The 17,837-nt window shown below is 52.4% G+C and overlaps 3 protein-coding genes and 1 pseudogene across 5 annotated transcripts; all 4 read left to right on the forward strand.

The window, feature by feature from the left end:
- Positions 1–3,493: 3,493 nt before the first annotated feature.
- Prtn3 (proteinase 3) lies at positions 3,494–7,001 on the forward strand. Its single transcript, NM_011178.2, has 5 exons — positions 3,494–3,569; positions 4,255–4,420; positions 4,863–5,004; positions 5,762–5,992; positions 6,645–7,001. The coding sequence occupies exons 1-5, from the start codon at positions 3,503–3,505 to the stop codon at positions 6,801–6,803; spliced, it is 765 nt and encodes a 254-aa protein (NP_035308.2). The 5' UTR covers positions 3,494–3,502; the 3' UTR covers positions 6,804–7,001.
- Positions 7,002–10,138: 3,137 nt separating this feature from the next.
- Elane (elastase, neutrophil expressed) lies at positions 10,139–12,043 on the forward strand. The gene is made up of 5 exons (NM_015779.2): positions 10,139–10,225; positions 10,541–10,697; positions 10,810–10,951; positions 11,393–11,626; positions 11,744–12,043. Exons 1-5 carry the CDS (start codon positions 10,162–10,164, stop codon positions 11,942–11,944), a joined length of 798 nt encoding a protein of 265 aa, NP_056594.2. The 5' UTR covers positions 10,139–10,161; the 3' UTR covers positions 11,945–12,043.
- Positions 12,044–12,493: 450 nt separating this feature from the next.
- On the forward strand, positions 12,494–12,841 carry Gm19810 (annotated as a pseudogene).
- Positions 12,842–14,679: 1,838 nt separating this feature from the next.
- On the forward strand, positions 14,680–16,482 carry Cfd (complement factor D (adipsin)). 3 transcript variants are annotated; one of them, NM_013459.4, is made up of 5 exons: positions 14,680–14,807; positions 15,283–15,439; positions 15,530–15,677; positions 15,819–16,076; positions 16,252–16,482. In NM_013459.4, exons 1-5 carry the CDS (start codon positions 14,753–14,755, stop codon positions 16,411–16,413), a joined length of 780 nt encoding a protein of 259 aa, NP_038487.1. In that variant the 5' UTR covers positions 14,680–14,752; the 3' UTR covers positions 16,414–16,482. The 3 variants fall into 3 exon arrangements, with proteins under 3 accessions (NP_038487.1, NP_001278844.1, NP_001316470.1); NM_001291915.2 differs by having other exon boundaries at positions 15,286–15,439; NM_001329541.1 differs by lacking the exon at positions 15,283–15,439.
- Positions 16,483–17,837: the final 1,355 nt, after the last annotated feature.

Here is a 17,837-nt window from a genome sequence, read left to right on the forward strand (position 1 = left end):
AGTGTGGTGGTCCCAGCCTGTCTTTCCAGCACTCTGGGAGATGAGGCAGGATTACTGTAAGTTCCAGGCAAGCCTGGGCTACATAGTGAGTTCTAGGACAGCCAAAGACCAGCAATGCTACATAGTAAGACTCTGTCTCAAAAATAAATAAATATATAAATAAGGAATAAAGAATGTCCTGGGTGACTAGAGAGATGGTTTAGTGGATAGAGCTGTGGCCACTCTTACAGAGGACTCAGGTTCAACTGCCATTACCCACATGGGGCTCACTGTAACTCCAGCCCCAGGGAATCAGGTGCCCTCTTTTGTTCACAGTGTGCACCAGGCACACATGTAGTACGAGACACAGTGGCAGGCAAAAGACTTACACATATAAAATAAAATAAGTAAATCTAAAAATCAGACTAGGTATTGTAGCACAAACCTGTTGTGCCAGCTTAGGAAGCTGAGGCAGAAGGATTGTCATGAATTGCAAGCCAGCCTGGACTGCAGGTGAGTAAGACACTGTCTCAGAAGAACAGCAATGGCAGATAGAGCAGGTCACGTCACCCCTGTCGTCCTATCACTCGGGAAGTAGAGGCTGGAGGATTAAAAGTTCAGGGTAATCTTTGTCTATATAGGGTTCCAGGCCAGTCTAGATTACAGGTGACTGTTTATAAAAACATGCACAAGAGTTGGACGGTGGTGGCAACGCCCTTAGCCCCAGCACTCAGGAGGCAGAGGCAGTTAGATCTCTGAGTTTGAAGCCAGCCTGGGCTACACAGAGAGACCCCATGTTCCTGTCTCAAAAAAAAAAAAAATAAACAAATGACAGAGAAGAAGGTCAGAGTGGCTCATACAGGCCCAAGGTGTCACCATCCACCCGTGTCCAGGGGAAGGGGTGGATCAATCCTCAGGGAGCAGCTCTTGGCCACAGTTCCTGGGTAGCAGAGCCCAGGTAAGTCCCACACAGTCATGACACTTCAGGGGTCTGAGGGTACAGAAGCCCAAAAGGGGGGCAGAGAAACTTGGACAAGCCCTGAGCCTCAGTTTCCCTGTCAATAGTGGAGGAGCTTGCATGAACCCCTGGGAATTCTAGTGTTGAAAGAAGGCCTCTAACTGATGGTCCTGGGGAGAAAGAGGAAGCAGTGGCTTGCAGGGGACAGGTGGGGGAGGGGCACTCAGAGTCTTCCAGGGCGGGATCTCCATGTGCAGTTGGGGAAAGTGGACTCTTGCAGACACATGGCCTAGCTGAGGAGTTTGGCTGTCAGTCAGGCACTGAAGGATCATGGGTAGGTTCAGAGCAAGGGCAGGAGGCTGAGTTCATACTCTTCCTTGTAATTCCAACAGCCAAGAGGCTGAAAGAGGAGGTTCAAGGTCCTAATCCCAGCACTTGGGAGGCAGAAACAGGCAGATTTCTGAGTTTGAGGCCAACCTGGTCTACAGAGTGAGTTCCAGGTCATCCTCAGTTCCGTAGGGAATCTGGAGCCAACCTGGGCTACATGAGACCTTGTCTTAAAATGATGGGACGAATAAATAGACAGTTCTCAGAGGTGCACTTAGCCCTGACCAGGACATAGCCCACATCATGGTTCCTGAGTAGCATGAGACAGAACCAGGTGTAGAAGCTCAGTGCATTCTCTCTGAAGAGCGGGGACGCTGGGGACTCTACCACCCAGGGAACCCTGAAGTGCACAAAAGATGCTGAGGACTCGGGGTCATGGCCTCAAGCAGGAAGGGGCGGGGGAAGGATTGGCGATGGTCCGATGGTCCAGAGTCATGCAGCCGTTGTGTTGTGTAAGAAGTCCGGGAACAGAGAGGCAAGTCCCGGAAGCCTGCGGACCTCTGCCAGCGGCAAGGCTTCATTTCAAAATGAAACCACACAACCTTTTCTTTCTCTCTTTTCCTTTTTTCCAGCCCCCCAGGTCTGTGGTTTCTTTCTCTTCGTGTGGTTTATTCTTTTAACTTAATGAATTTCCTTCCTTATTTATGAGCCACTGAGATGGCTCAGTGGGGAAAGGCGCTTGCTGCCAAACCTCAGGGTCTCTGTTCAGTTCTGGGGACTCACACAGTGGACGGAGAGAACTTACTCTTGACTGTTATCCTCCGACCCGCTGTGCAGACACGACACACATGCACACATGGAGAAGTTCGTTCATATAGGAATGAATGCATTAACTTTGTACTCCTGGGATGGAACTCAGGGCCTTATGCAGCCTAAGCAAGTGCTCAATACTTGGCTGTATCCCAGTGTTCTATGGGTTTAGACTATTTCATTTATTGATTTTTTTTTTTTTAGGTTTGAGACAGGGTTTCTGTGTAGCCCTGGCTGTCCAGGAACTCGCTCTGTAGACCAGGCTGGCCTCGAACTCACAAGAGCTCCTCTTGCCTCTGCCTCCTGAGTGCTGGGATTAAATGCGTGTGCCACCATTGCTGTGCTAGACTATTTTATAATAAATGAATATATTTGCTCTGTGATCCCAGCACAGAGGCAGGAGGATTGATGTTGGTTTGGGATTTAATAAACAGGGGTGGATGGGGAGGGAAAGGGCCAGATAGCTCAGTGGGTAAAGCACTATGGCAGAAGGGAGGGCTGCAGTTCCAGTCCCCAGAACCCGTGTCCACAGCGGAGACAGCCTCCTGTATTTCCGAGCATTTGTGTAAGGAGGCCCAGAAGAAGACAGGGACACCTCTCCCCCAACAAGCTAGAGAGCTGATTGACTGAAACCTTAGAGAGAGCCCCTGCCTCAATATAAGGTGGAGAGTCACTGAGGAAGATACCTTGTGTCAACCTCAGGCCACTCTATGCATGTGCATCCACACATGCCTATGCAGAAAGAAAGAAAGAAAGAAAGAAAGAAAGAAAGAAAGAAAGAAAGAAAGAAAGAAAGAGAGAGAGAGAGAGAGAAAGAAAGATTAAAAAATTTAAGATATATAAATTAAAAAGAAATAAAACACACACACAATATATATATTTATATGAAAAAAAACCAGTAAAGAGAAAAGAATAGGAAATTATCCCAGTGCAGAAGTGCATACTTGTCATCCGAGCGTGCAGGAGGCTGAGGCAGAAGGAACCTTGGATACGTGGTGAGTTCATGGCTAGCCAGGGTTACATGCAACCCTGTTTAAAATGAACACACATACACACACACACACACACACACACACACACACACACTACAACATTAGAGGAGAAATAATGAACTCCCAAAGTAAAATCTAGGCAGGTTATTAATGGGGAGGGTCATCGATGGGGGGTGTATCACAGGATCTGTGGATCATAGCTGAGTGGGTACTAAAGTGGCTTGTCCCAGGACCCTCAGCACGCTCTGGGTGGCAGAGGGCTTCCTGTGCCTCCAGAGAGACCCCCTGCGTCCTGCCCTACTGCAAACATTCCTGGGCCCCCAAACTGGAAGGAGGAAGTGGGACCCACAGCCCAGCCTTTAGCCACTGTTCAACGGCTCCCGGCAGAGCTGGGCTATAAGAGGGCCCCAGCAAGCAGGATGCCAGGAGCCTGGCCATGGCTGGAAGCTACCCATCCCCCAAGGGGATCCATCCCTTCCTGCTGCTTGCCCTGGTGGTTGGTGGTGAGTGTGTGTGTGGGTGGGGGGGTGGGGAGCTGTTCATTAACCAGCACCTTCCTAGAATAGCTGGGAAGGTCAGGGCATCCCCTGGTTAAATGCTTGGGAAGGAAAGAATGAGAGGGGGCATTGACTGCTTTCCTTCTGTTTTAGGGTTCTTTTTTAGACAGAGTCTTAAGTAGCCCAGGCTGGCCTTTGCTACATTATAGCAAATCAGCTTTGACCTCCTGGCCCTCATGCCTCATCTCAGTACTGGGGTAGCAAGCTCCCATGCTGTGTTTCTGTGGCACTGGATGTGGGACCTAGGGCTTTGTGCGTGTAAGCCACGACTCTACCCACTGAACCCAACACCAGCTTCAGCCCTTGATGGGTTCTTACTGTATGTGTGCCGCCCACGGACTCTCACTGCAGGGAGGAATTTCCAGGGAATCAGGAATTACCAGCCAAGCTGAATGGCGCACATCTTTAATCCCAGCAGTTGGGAGGCAGAGGCATGCAGATCTCGCTGAGTTCAAGGCCACCCTGGACCACAGTGTGAGACACTATCTCAAAACAAAATAATACGTGTAGACTCAAGTCAGCCCCCGACTCCTCCCCAGGCACAGGTCACTTTAAAACCATAGGTAGAACAGACTGTGGCTCTCATGGCTGGAACCCTTCAGGCTGCATTCCTGACACCTACTTCCCCTAGGCGCAGTCCAGGCCTCCAAGATTGTAGGTGGGCACGAGGCTCGGCCCCACTCTCGGCCTTATGTGGCATCCCTGCAGCTGAGCAGGTTCCCTGGGAGCCACTTCTGTGGTGGCACCCTGATCCACCCGAGATTCGTGCTGACAGCCGCCCACTGCCTGCAGGACATGTGAGTTCAGGAGACAGCGAGGGAGTGGCAGGTCTGAACTGACAGCAAAGCCCTGGATGGGTACCTCATAGTCTCTTCCCCTTCCAAAGGCTCCCTCTAGACCTGCCTCAGCTCTTCCCCATGCGTTCTCCAGGAGATTATTTCAACAGAGACTTTCTCTCACCTAGAATCCCCCAGTGAAGGGGATAGGGGAGTGGTTAGGGTAAATATCCCTTCTAGAATTCCCCAGGGAAGGGTCTGTGGGCACGGTCAGGGTAGAGTTCCTCCTACCTGCCTAGAATCCCCCAGTGAGCGACTAGGGGGCGTGGTTATGGTAGAGCCCCACCTGGATTCCTCCCAGAGGGCGTGGTCAGGGGTGGAGCACTTGGTAACGTGTTGAAGGATCGATCCGGGTTCCATCCCTTTCCCTACAACAAACAACATCCCACAACCTTCACTGCAGCTCCTGGCAGCTTGTGACAGTGGTGCTGGGTGCCCACGACCTGCTGAGCTCGGAGCCTGAGCAGCAGAAGTTCACCATCAGTCAGGTCTTCCAGAACAATTACAACCCCGAGGAGAACCTCAATGACGTGCTTCTCCTCCAGGTAGGTCGGGTTCTGGGGATCCATTGCTGCAGAAGACACGTAGGGAAAACCTACTGTGTGCCATGCTAGGACCATGGAGCCGTCATAGTGTGGGACCCGGGTCTGTCCCTTAGCTTCTGACCTGGCTGGCTGTGTTTCCTGTCTGGTGCGCTTGGTTAGTGGTCCTGTTAGACCTGGGCCTGGGGTTAAGCCTGTGGCTAGCTTGAGGTTTGGGGTTAAGGTTACTAGAGCCAAGATCAGATATAGGATAAGGATGGTTAAATTAGGGTTCGATCTAAGTCCTGGTGGAGGGGTATGGCCTATGGTCCACATGATGCTAACTTTAGGATTGCTGCTTGGACTCGGCCCAGGCTGAGAGCTAAGGGTAAGGCTAAGTTTTGGTTACCGTTATGGCTAATGACTAGGCCATGGGTAGGGCTCAGTTAGGCTTAGGGCTATGGTCAGTGTTTAGTTAAAGGGGAAACTGAGCCTGAGTAAGGGTCTGGGTCAGAATTAAAGTTAAGGCATTGAATTGAGTTTGGGCACTGCACAGCATTCAATGTGACCTCTTGTTATCTTTACTCTGCACCATGCCGGACATATCAACAGCTCTCTACAGAGCTTCCTCCAAAGGGCTAAGACTGTTCACCAAAGACGTTTTGAAGCTCTGCACAGATCAGGGTATTCAGCTGCTGCACTCCAAGCGCCGGGGATATGGGGTTTCTAGAAAGGGCAAAAGAGTGGAAGAGACGAGTCCTCACGTCCTTTTTTCCTATAGCTAAACCGGACAGCCTCCCTGGGCAAGGAGGTGGCGGTGGCTTCTCTGCCCCAGCAGGACCAGACTCTGTCCCAGGGCACCCAGTGCCTGGCCATGGGCTGGGGTCGCCTGGGCACCCAAGCACCCACGCCCCGTGTGCTGCAGGAACTGAACGTCACGGTGGTCACCTTCCTATGCCGGGAACACAACGTGTGCACGCTGGTGCCACGGAGGGCAGCAGGCATATGCTTCGTGAGTACTCAGCTCGGTCGCAGGAGGCGTGGCCTGTGATGGATCCCCATGAAGGGCGGGTCCAAGGGCGAGGCGATTCTTTGGGACGGGGCCTGCGGTGGGGCTGGCTTATGATTCGGTTCCGTGGCCTGTGGGGGAGGGCGAGCCTTATGGAAGGTGGGGGTCATCGGAGGGGCAGATCCCAGCTGACTGTGGGTCCCTAGAAATCTGGATGTCTGGGGTGGAGAGATGGGGATGCCTGGGCTAGAAGGAGGGCTAGTGGGTGACCTGGAGGGTGGGCTCCATGGGCTGGGAGGCGGGCTCTTGGAGGGCAGGGTTTTGCGGAGCCCGGGTTTCGAGGATAAGTGACATCTGAGAAAGTTGGGCATCTGAATATGGCTGCACTGCCTGTCTGTCCCATTCTCACGCATGGTCTGTACCCATCTCCAAGCACCAGTTGTGGCGATCAGCCATCTGTCGACCAGTCCCGGGCCTGTGCAACATATCAGGCATTCCTGTGTACTTGGCACCTTTGTGTGCCTCCCTTTTGGGCCCACTTAGACTGTATCCAACAGGAAGCTAATGAACGCCTCCTGGTCATCCCGTGGGACTCAAATACCCTCATCCTGGCTGACTTCTGTCAGCTTGGGGACTGATCCCTCTTCTACCTCAGGGAGACTCGGGCGGCCCCTTGATCTGCAATGGCATTCTTCATGGAGTGGACTCCTTCGTGATCCGCGAATGCGCCTCCCTCCAGTTCCCTGATTTCTTCGCCCGGGTGTCCATGTATGTGGACTGGATTCAAAACGTGCTGCGGGGCGCAGAGCCCTGAGGTGCCCTTCTGCGCTCCAGGCAGCCTAAAGCTGGGGCGACCAGCAGGCTCTAGTGGGAAAAAAATGGAGTGGGGTGGACTAGACCTTTCCAGGCTTTTCTTTCACCCACGCACCCACCCACGCAGCACCCCCTGGAGTGGAGTCAGCTCTGTTCCCTATTCCATATGACCTCAATAAAAACTGAGACATATTTAAAAGCTGTTTCCTGTCTGTTTTACCCCGCATAGACTTGGGATCTATGGCCAGAACCTCAGTGCCAGAGGCCCCGGATACACTATGTAGAAAAGAAAAGGGTGGAGGGGACCCAGGCTCACACCTCAGCCACAGATGTTGGAACCACAGGGGCTGCGTTCAGTCCTCCTGTATGACCCTGAGCTTCTCACCTCTGTGCCCCAGTTTCCTCAAACAGAACCCGGATACATCCCAGAACCAGATGAGGAACTGTGGCTGGTGGGGTATGGCGAAGTGTTCCCTAGCTCTAGGCTTCTCGAGGGCCTGGCTCTTTCCACGTCGTTGGGGGGCGGGGCACTGGGCATCTCGAGGCCTGAACATTGTGATCCAGTTAAAGCAGACAGGAAGGCTTCCTGGTGGGGGAGGCAGGATGGACAGCAGTGGGAAAGCCAGGAGCTGGGTGAAGGGAAACGAGGTGAGCACAGAGAGGCCAGAAAAATGAACAGCTTTGCTCCTGGAGAGGCCGACGTGGGAAAACTCCCGCTTTCCCCAGAGGTAGAGAAAGGAGTTGGAGCTATCCAGGGAGAAGGGAAGGAGGTCACAAGCCAGCCCTGGAGGAGTAAGAGAGGGACGGACTCAAGGCAGAACCTTCAGAAGTGGGAGGCGGACGATCTCTGACTTTTTTTGGTGCAGTCACCAGGTGGCGCTGTGCTTATTCCGACAGGCTGGAGTCCACAGGCGTATTCCTTCTCTAACCTTGTTTTGGTTTTGGGAGACAGGCTCATGTAAGCCCAGGCTAGCCTCTAACCTCCTGCGCAGCTGAAGAAGACCATGAGCCCCGGATCCTCCTGTCTCCGCCTCCCGAGTGCTGGGATGGCTTGTGTGCCATTGCTCCTGGTTTATGTAGTGCTGAGGCTGAGCCCAAAGCTTGGTACACACATGGCAAGCAGGCTGCTACTGAACCCCAGACCCCATGAGGGGTGGGTTCCCACGTCTCATCTATCGCTGTGTCGGGATTTTTTTTGTAGAGCCTCTGAGGGTCTGGGGACACTAAGCAGAGGTCAAGGAAGAACTTCACTTATAGAGGGGTTCTGGGCCTAAAGTTCCACAGCAGGGGACTGGAAATATAAGCCTAAAGGCACACTAACCGTACACAGACAGGATGGGTGAGCATAGTATACAGCTGGTGCTCAGTAAGTGCAGCTGTGGTTAAGTCTAATCTGACATGTAGCTTTGTTTGCCCTGTACCTCTCTCTCTCCATGTGACATGGGTGGTGTATAAAGTAGGTGCTCACTGTGTGGGAGGAAGGGAAACCAGTTAGTATGTGTCCGAGGGAGACAGGGAGACAGGGCAGATACTGAGTGCCCAGTTTGCTGGGTAAGGAGGGCACTGCTCCTCTTGGGATCCTAAGGATAGAGGAGTCCAGCATGGCTGGTGTTGGGCCCTGGCATCCTGCCCACCTGCTCAAGTCAGTTGGATTTCACCCAGCCCCGTGCCCCATGCCCCGTCCTGGAGATGGGACGTTGGTTTTGCAACAGCCTTGGCTGTGGCTCCTGGGAGAGACAGGAGGGGGAGCTTACCACAGAGTGGGGGCTGGGCCCCAGGTCCTGTTTCTATTATGGGAGAAGAGTACACCCCTTGTGTGGTTCCAGATTGTGCTGGTGGATCAACAAGCCAATTCCAGTATTTTAAAAGATTCATCCTTGTTCTTCTGTTACTCTAGAACCACTCCTGGTACCAACTTCTGTATTAGTCAGGGTTCTCTAGAGTCACAGAACTTATGGATAGTCTCTAGATAGTAAAGGAATTTATTGATGACTTACAGTCGGCAGCCCAATTCCCAACAATGGTTCAGTCGCAGCTGTGAATGGAAGTCCAAGGATCTAGCAGTTACTCAGTCTCACACAGCAACCACACTCAGGCAACTGCTGAGGACAGCACTTCCTTCTCATGGGTGCCAGGCTTGGATAAGGTCAGGCAGGACCGTGTGTCATGAGGAGCAAGCCATAAATTAGGGGCTGAGCTGGCTGCCATGTGCTGTCTAGTCCTGAACCCCAGGTTAAAAAGACCCACTGTCCTGGGAATAGATGTTCACACCCTTAGTCCCAGCACTGAGGAGGCAGAGGCAGGTGGATCTCTGTGAGTTCCAGGCAAGTCTGGCTACACACACACTCATGCACACATATATTCACACACACATGCACACACACAGAAACTCTTTTATAGGTATGTGTTGCTGTTATTACTATACCTGAGGTAAACTGAGGCAGAGAGATTGGCCTTCAGATATAAGTTGTAGATTAGGGCACCAAGTGGGCACGGAGGTGCTCACCATCATCCCAGCACTCACGAGGTGGAAGCAGGGGGATTAAGGGTTTGAGACTAGCCTGGGCTACGTGAGATTTTGTTTGTTTGTTTATATATTTATTTACTTATTTAATTTTGAGATAGGGTTTCTTTGTCTAGCCCTGGTTATCCTGGAACTAGATCTGTAGACCAGGCTGGCCTCAAACTCACAGAGCTCCACCTGCCTCTGCCTCTGCCTCGCTGGTACTGATTTTAAAGGTACATGCCACCACTACCTGGCCCTAAGTTTTTTTTGTTTTTTGTTTTTTTTTTGTTTTTTTGTTTTTGTTTTTCAAGACAGGGTTTCTCTGTATAGCCTTGGCCTGGAACTCACTTTGTAGACCAGGCTGGCCTCGAACTCAGAAATCTGCCTGCCTCTGCCTCCCGAGTGCTGGGATTAAAGGTGTGCGCTACCAAGCCCGGCTCTTTTTTTTTTTTTTTTTTTTTTTTTTTGAGATCCCATTTTTAAAAAAAAGAAAAGAAGGAGGCAGAGGCAGGTGGATTTCTGAGTTCGAGGCCAGCCTGATCTACAAAGTGAGTTTCAGGGCAGCCAGGGCTATACAGAGAAACCCTGTCTCGAAAAACCAAAAAGAAAAAAACCAAAAAAAAAAAAAAAAAGAAGATGGATGTCTGCTGAGTTTTCATTGGTATTCAGCAGCATGGATGATGCTGACATGGAGACCCTGAGGGGCACACATCTCTCCATGACACCCCCACTGTCGTGTCCCAGGGAGGAAGTAGGGCTGTGGCCAGGATGGGGCAATACAACGGCCTCTGGTTCCAGCTATAAGTATGGCTGTTAGGTAGGGATGTGGGGAGCCGCGAGAACACAGCCCACCATGGCCCTTGGCAGACTATCCAGCCGGACTCTGGCTGCCATGCTACTGGCATTGTTCCTGGGTGGTGAGTGCAAACAGACACATGTCCACCCTTCTGACCTCTGGTCCATCTCTTTCATCTACTTGCACATCTGCCAGGACCCCAGGAAAAGATGTGAAGGTTTATAATGGCAAAGCCACGATCAGGAAACTGGGTTTCTAAGGAAACTGGGGTTCTAAGCCTGAGGGTGGTTACTGTGAAGGCACTGGGTCTCAAGTCTAAGGGCAACCTGGGCTAGGTCCCTTGTCTTTTCTCTGCCTCAGTTTCCCTAGCCAGCCTTGTGAGTTCTCACTGAGGGCCCCAGCAGCTCAGGGCTCACTCTTCTTTGTGTGTTCTCAGGCCCAGCACTGGCCTCAGAGATTGTTGGTGGCCGGCCGGCCCGGCCCCATGCTTGGCCCTTCATGGCATCCCTGCAGAGGCGTGGAGGTCATTTCTGTGGTGCCACCCTCATTGCCAGGAACTTCGTCATGTCAGCAGCCCACTGTGTGAACGGCCTGTGAGTCCCCTTCCTTCCCCTCTTAGCCCTCAATGTCCATGCGGGTCAGACTGGGGTCAAGAGGTCAGGTGGGCATTCCCAATAATTCTCCTTCCCTCTCCATTGCCCTTAGAAATTTCCGGTCAGTGCAGGTAGTGCTGGGAGCCCATGACCTGCGGCGACAGGAGCGCACTCGACAGACCTTCTCTGTGCAGCGGATCTTCGAGAATGGCTTTGACCCATCACAACTGCTGAACGACATTGTGATTATCCAGGTGGGCCTGCCAGTTCAGGAACCTGAGCCTCGTGCAAAGGTCCCGAGGTCAGCTTAGGGAGAGTGCACTGCAGAACAGGCTGCAGGACAGGTACACACTGGGTCAACTGCAGTCATCACCCTCTGAGCCTGTTTCCAGCTCAGCACAGTGGAGAATTAACTATTCTGTGGGCTGAATGTTGAAGGCTTAAATGAGATAATATACAGAAAGCTCTGAGCAGTATTCAACCAACAAACTCTTATTTGTGCCTTTCCACACACTGACCCTGAAGCTTGGGGAACTCTTGGAAAATACTCACGTCTTCCTCTAGTTCTTAAATTTTTTCACCACTTGATGGTCAGGTACTAAGGAAAGTGGGGAGGGTTCTTATAAACTGTGCTCTGTGACTTCTTGGTGTTCTATGCCTCCCCCCCCCCCCCCCCCCCGTGTCTTCCACTGTAGCTCAATGGCTCCGCTACCATTAACGCCAACGTGCAGGTGGCCCAGCTGCCTGCCCAGGGCCAGGGCGTGGGTGACAGAACTCCATGTCTGGCCATGGGCTGGGGCAGGTTGGGCACAAACAGACCATCACCCAGTGTGCTACAAGAGCTCAATGTGACAGTGGTGACTAACATGTGCCGCCGTCGTGTGAACGTATGCACTCTGGTGCCACGTCGGCAGGCAGGCATCTGCTTCGTAAGTACCCTCTGCAGCAGCAGGGATAGTAGTCGGACCCCAGGGAGGACTTCCCAGTGCTGGAGCATGGGTAGGGGATGACTAGAGATCCAGCCTCTGACATGGACGCCTCCACAGGGGGACTCTGGCGGACCCTTGGTCTGTAACAACCTTGTCCAAGGCATTGACTCCTTCATCCGAGGAGGCTGTGGATCTGGATTGTACCCAGATGCCTTCGCCCCTGTGGCTGAGTTTGCAGATTGGATCAATTCCATTATCCGAAGCCATAATGACCACCTTCTTACCCATCCCAAAGACCGAGAGGGCAGGACCAACTAGGACCTGTCTGCACTCCCACCCCGCTCCCCTTGCTCCCTTGCTCCCCCCTCTACCAGAGACCTCTCCATTTTACTACAATAAAAGCAGCCTTTGTTTTGTACACTGGGTCTGATGTCTGCTGCTTCAGGATGTAGAACACAGCCAATGCCTCGTATACGGTTCACCTCCTGGAGACGCTGCAGCCAAGCTGGGGCAAAGGTGTGGCAGGAGTCACGTCCCCCACTTTGTACAAAAGAATGTCCGTCAGACAGGTCTTTTGGTTTCTGTTCCTAAATCCCATGTTCAGCTAGGTCTCAGCATTTAGGAGGTTGAAAAAGGAGGATTACCAAGAGTCTGAGGACAGCTTGGCCTACAGAGTGAGAAAAATAGAGGGTTGGAGAGATGCTTAGCAGTTAGGAGTGTCTGCTGCTCTCATAGGGGACCTGGACTCCCATATGGTGGCTCACTATTGCCTATAGGCCCAGTTCCAGGGGACTGGATGCCCTCCTTTGGACTCTGTGGGCACCAGGCACATATATACACCTTCTACACATAATTAAGAAAAGTGAGCTTTTCTGCGCTCTCGCTGGACCAGTGAGCAGGGACGGCCTCAGGATGCAGAACGACGCCGGCGAGTTTGTGGACCTGTCCGTGCCTCGGAAATGCTCCGCATGCAACCTCATCATTGCTGCCAAGGACCACGCGTCCATCCAGATGAACGTGGCCGAGGTTGATAGGACCACAGGCCGGTTTAATGGCCAGTTTAAAACTTACGGCATCTGCGGGGGGTCATTTGCAGGATGGGCGAGTCAGATGATTCTATTCTCTGATTGGCTAAGGCTGATAGAATTGTCTCAAAGAACTTTTGAGCAGAAGAAATCGGGAATTTGTTACAAATAAAAGTTTTAAGTACCTGTGGGGGGGGGGGAAGAAAAGTGAAGATAACCTGATAAATAAGCTAGGACTGGTGAAGTGGCTTACCAGGTGAGCATGCTAGCCATGAAGGTGAAGGAGACAATGGATTTCAGCGAGCCCTCTGCACACTTACCCACACAGTACATAAATAAAATAAATACAGCATATAGATAAATAATAAAAATAATAAATAATAAAATAGCCAAGCAGTGGTGATGCACACCTTTAATCCCAGCACTTGGGAGGCAGAGGCAGGCAGATCTCTGAGTTCGAGGCCAGCCTGGCCTACAAAGTGAGTTCCATGACAGCCAGGGCTACACAGAGAAACCCTGTCTCAAACAAACGTGATGATGATGATGGTGATGATATCCACTTTCCTGTTACATTGGAGTGGTAGACACCATAGCTCTGTCCCAGGTGCTCCCTAAATGGCTTCTTTTACCCACCCTACCTTTCCCCACCCTCTCCCACCCCTCCCAGGACAGGGCTCCAAGTCTGTGGAAGTTCGGAGTTGTTTACTGAAGTGTCCCAAGCTGCATGACCCTGGGTGGCTGCCAAATTTTGTTATAATTTATTAGGTTCCTGTTTTCACAATCTGGTTCTGCGCTAAAGGGCTTCTGATTCTGTTTTGTTTTGTTTGAGTCAACAGCCATGGTTTTCTTGGAACTCACTATGTGACCCAGGCTCTGCTCTTCTCAAACTTACAGAGCTGCTGCTGCTTCTTCTTCTTCTTCTTCTTCTTCTTCTTCTTCTTCTTCTTCTTCTTCTTCTTCTTCTTCTTCTTCTTCTTCTTCTTCTTCTTCCTCCTCCTCCTCCTCCTCCTCCTCCTCCTCCTCCTCCTCCTCCTCCTCCTCCTCCTTCTTGATGTTTTTTTGAGACAAGGTTTCTCTGTGTAGCCCTGGCTGTCCTGGAGTTCACTATGTAGACCAGGCTGGCCTAGAGAACTCAGAGATCCGCCTGCCTCTGCCTCCCAAGTGCTAGGATTAAAGGCGTGTGCCACCATTGCCCGGCCACAGAGATTCTTCTGTCTTCACCTCCTGAGTGCTGGGGTTGAAAGTGTGCCACCCAGGTGGCTTCTGATTATAATGACAGTCCTGGGGCTCAAGATGTCCTGTGGACAACACATCTACAACATCATGTCACCTCTAAAGACAGGGAATGGCTGAGCTGAGCCCCCAAGCTCCCATCCTTCTTGCCCCAATCTCTCCCCTCTAGAACCCACCCTCAGGATTATTTTTTGTGAAGAGCTTGCGACCTGGGCTCAGCCAAACAAGACTTTGATTGGCATGAGGGTCTGATTTTATAGTCAAGGTCCCCATAACCACAATAGGGAAGAGCCTGGTGAGGACAGAGGCTGCGCCTGGATCAAGCCAAACCTGAAGGCAGAATTCACAGGAAATGAAACCTCATGGCAACACTCTGCTTGCTGAGGTGTGAGACCCCACAGACACAGGAATGAGGACAAAGGAGTTAAGTGCCCTTCCCCCACTGTCAAGCAACCTTCTCTCCAAATTGAAGGCAGAAAGAGGAGGGAGAGATGATGGGGTGGAGGGTGTTACTAACCGACCTCCTGCTGCTCTGGTTTTAACAGACACCATGACAGACACATGGCTGGAAGGATACTCACTGGGCCAGGACAACAGGTGGTCCATCCTCTGCTCTCGTTGTGCCTTGTGTATGCCTACCTTGAGAGTGGGCACTGGTCAGGGTGCCATGCAGGAGGGAGAGGAGGGTTTGCCCTGCCCCCTGCACCTCACAGGTTCACATCATCTGTCCCAGAAGGGCTGACACACCGAAAGTGCAGACTCCCCTTCCCTAGTTGGTTTTCTGCCCACCAGGCAAGGGGCAGGAGGTAAGAGGCAGGAGTCCATAAAACAGCCCTGAGAGCCTGCTGGGTCAGTGCCTGCTGTCAGAATGCACAGCTCCGTGTACTTCGTGGCTCTGGTGATCCTGGGAGCGGCTGTATGTGGTGAGTGGACCAGGGAGGGACCAGTTTGACACAGCAGCCCCCTTGGTGGGCCAGCACAGCAGGAGTCCCCTGCAGTGAAACACTCTCCAAATTACTAATCTGTAATCTGAGCCTTCTGGTTTCAGAGCTTTTATCAACAGCAAGAATCTGGATTTGAAATCTGTATACTTTACAGAATTAAAGAACTAAAATTCACCTTAGGGCTAGCGAGAAGGGTCAGCTGGTTAAAGGGCCTGAACACCCATTTGATGAAGAAAGTGATCGCTACAAGTTGTCTTCAGCCTACTGCAGGTTCACTGTGGTCTTGAGGGGTGTAAACCACCCACAGGCCCCTGAATTTGCAGCCCCTCGGAAATGCACTTTACTGAGATCGCTTTTGGGTCTGGGGCAACTGGGTTGGAGGTGTCTGTGGTCAGAGTGGGTTCTCTTTAGGTGCAACCCACCCCAACCCTTACAATACACCTACCCTCCTCAGCAGCACAGCCCCGAGGCCGGATTCTGGGTGGCCAGGAGGCCGCAGCCCATGCTCGGCCCTACATGGCTTCCGTGCAAGTGAACGGCACACACGTGTGCGGTGGCACCCTGCTGGACGAGCAGTGGGTGCTCAGTGCTGCACACTGCATGGATGGAGTGTGAGTGGCAGGGGTGGGATGGGGGTGGGAGGAGCGGGGCCTCGGGAGGCTGGGACGTGGATCTGAGATGCGCCCTTGTCCTGTCCCCAGGACGGATGACGACTCTGTGCAGGTGCTCCTGGGTGCCCACTCCCTGTCCGCCCCTGAACCCTACAAGCGATGGTATGATGTGCAGAGTGTAGTGCCTCACCCGGGCAGCCGACCTGACAGCCTTGAGGACGACCTCATTCTTTTTAAGGTGAGAGAGCTGGATCCTTTGTACTCAAGAGTCTAGCCTCGACCCTACCTTCTGCACCAGAATCCCTGTCCGCCACCCCAGCTTCAGATCTCTTTTCTTGACTCTGCCCCTACTCAGACATTCTGCCCCTCCCACCCTTAGCTATCCCAGAATGCCTCGTTGGGTCCCCACGTGAGACCCCTACCCTTGCAATACGAGGACAAAGAAGTGGAACCCGGCACGCTCTGCGACGTGGCTGGTTGGGGTGTGGTCACCCATGCAGGACGCAGGCCTGATGTCCTGCATCAACTCAGAGTGTCAATCATGAACCGGACAACCTGCAATCTGCGCACGTACCATGACGGGGTAGTCACCATTAACATGATGTGTGCAGAGAGCAACCGCAGGGACACTTGCAGGGTGAGGGACACAGTCTGGGTGATGTGGTGTGGGTGGGTGGAGTTGAGGGGCTGTGGAGGCTAGCTAGGGGGCCTGGCTTGTGGGAAGGGTGGGGTTCAGGAATCTCAGGAGCTTCTGGGAGTCAGTTTCTTGCTGGCTATTGGGTGGGCATGTCACTAGTGGCCCTGCCCTACAGGGAGACTCCGGCAGCCCTCTAGTGTGCGGGGATGCAGTCGAAGGTGTGGTTACGTGGGGCTCTCGCGTCTGTGGCAATGGCAAAAAGCCGGGCGTCTATACCCGAGTGTCATCCTACCGGATGTGGATCGAAAACATCACAAATGGTAACATGACATCCTGAGGGGACACCAGAGACACGTGGCTCAGGGAAACAAGAGACACGTGGCTCACAATAAATGCATGCATCTGAGCCCTGTGCATCTTTCTTTTTTTTTTTTTTAAGATTTATTTATTGTTATATGTATCTACACTATAGCTGTCTTCAGACACACCAGAAGAGGGAGTCAGATCTTATTACAGATGGTTGTGAGCCACCATGTGGTTGCTGGGATTTGAACTCAGGGCCTTCGGAAGAGCAGTCAGTGCTCTTAACCACTGAGCCATCTCACCAGCCCGCCCTGTGCATCTTTATTGAGTGCCTGTTGCATACACACCTGAAGGCGGGTGTTTTCACGCTTGGCCACACGGGGGCGCGCGTGCTGTTTTAGAATTGTGAGGCGGGGCTCATTCCTATCCTACTGAGGTCCTGCTGTACCCAGGACTGTTGTCTGGGCTCAGACAGCTCTTACTTTGAGCCTTACCACATAAATACTAAAAGGGAAAACTGAGGCACAGAGCGGCCATGAACAAGACTGGATTCCAACCCAGAGCCCTTCCTGGTTTACTGAAGAGGGAGTTGGTAATGTCTTTGTCACAGGCTGGAACCCTGTGGGTGACAATGGGCAGAACCTGGACCCAAACCCTGTGTCTTTCTACCAGGAGAACAGGACACTGAGGCAAAGGGAGTCTTCTGGCTTCCTGTAGGTATTGGAGACTAAGGATCTTAGAGGTGAAACCACTGAGGACCCTGCTGTGAAAGAGGATAGAACTGGATCCTGGGTCTAAACTTTGTCTCTGCTAGGCAGGTTCAGCTTGGAGTCATCTTTATGAACAAGCTGCCACCAGGCTCATGGAGAGGGATAGCCACAGACACAGGCCAGGCCCAGCTCTACTCCCTCGGGAGGCTAGTGCTTAGCACCACTTGTCCCACAATCCCAGAGTGCTCCGCACCTAAACAGAGGAGCCTGGGACGCCACTCAGCTGCGTCTAGCACGTCCCCTAGATGGCTTGATATGCATGTCTATGCACGGCCAGCACTCTGCAGAGAGTGGACCGGAGCAGTCTTCCAGGACTGCCACCCTGGTGGCCATGTTTCCGGCTATGGGAGGTCAGGAAGTCGAGCTTGTGCATGGCCAGGATGCTGCACCACCATGCTGCTGGCTTCTGTTGGCAGAGGAGGTGCTCTAGGGGCAGCAGTGGGCAGGGCAAAGGGAAGTCACAAAACTCTGAAGGGGTATACCAGTTCCCAGGCACAACATGCCTGCCTCTTCCAGCACTGAGGAGAAGGTAGTTCAAAGCTGGGATGCTCACCTGGGACTGTTACCCTGTCTGACTGTAGCTCCCTCACACTGCGGTGGAGTACATCGATAATTCTGGGTTTTGGTTTTTGCTTTAATCTCGGGTGTGAGATGTGGGGCTACTTTAGACTGTCCACAGCAGCTGACT

The sequence above is a fragment of the Mus musculus genome, chromosome 10, assembly GCF_000001635.26.
Source record: "Mus musculus strain C57BL/6J chromosome 10, GRCm38.p6 C57BL/6J".
NCBI lineage: Eukaryota > Metazoa > Chordata > Mammalia > Rodentia > Muridae > Mus > Mus musculus.

What these genes read in the sequence shown, in the direction of transcription:
- Prtn3 (NM_011178.2), top strand. Translation starts at nt 3,503, where the DNA reads ATGGCTGGAAGCTACCCATCCCCCAAGGGGATCCATCCCTTCCTGCTG. An exon ending in GCTTGCCCTGGTGGTTGGTG is followed by an intron (nt 3,570 to 4,254) that starts GTGAGTGTGTGT and finishes TACTTCCCCTAG; the next exon opens with GCGCAGTCCAGGCCTCCAAG. An exon ending in GGGCAGCAGGCATATGCTTC is followed by an intron (nt 5,993 to 6,644) that starts GTGAGTACTCAG and finishes CTTCTACCTCAG; the next exon opens with GGAGACTCGGGCGGCCCCTT.
- Elane (NM_015779.2), top strand. Translation starts at nt 10,162, where the DNA reads ATGGCCCTTGGCAGACTATCCAGCCGGACTCTGGCTGCCATGCTACTG. An exon ending in ACGACATTGTGATTATCCAG is followed by an intron (nt 10,952 to 11,392) that starts GTGGGCCTGCCA and finishes CTTCCACTGTAG; the next exon opens with CTCAATGGCTCCGCTACCAT. An exon ending in GGCAGGCAGGCATCTGCTTC is followed by an intron (nt 11,627 to 11,743) that starts GTAAGTACCCTC and finishes ACGCCTCCACAG; the next exon opens with GGGGACTCTGGCGGACCCTT.
- Cfd (NM_013459.4), top strand. Translation starts at nt 14,753, where the DNA reads ATGCACAGCTCCGTGTACTTCGTGGCTCTGGTGATCCTGGGAGCGGCT. An exon ending in ACGACCTCATTCTTTTTAAG is followed by an intron (nt 15,678 to 15,818) that starts GTGAGAGAGCTG and finishes TCCCACCCTTAG; the next exon opens with CTATCCCAGAATGCCTCGTT. An exon ending in ACCGCAGGGACACTTGCAGG is followed by an intron (nt 16,077 to 16,251) that starts GTGAGGGACACA and finishes CCTGCCCTACAG; the next exon opens with GGAGACTCCGGCAGCCCTCT.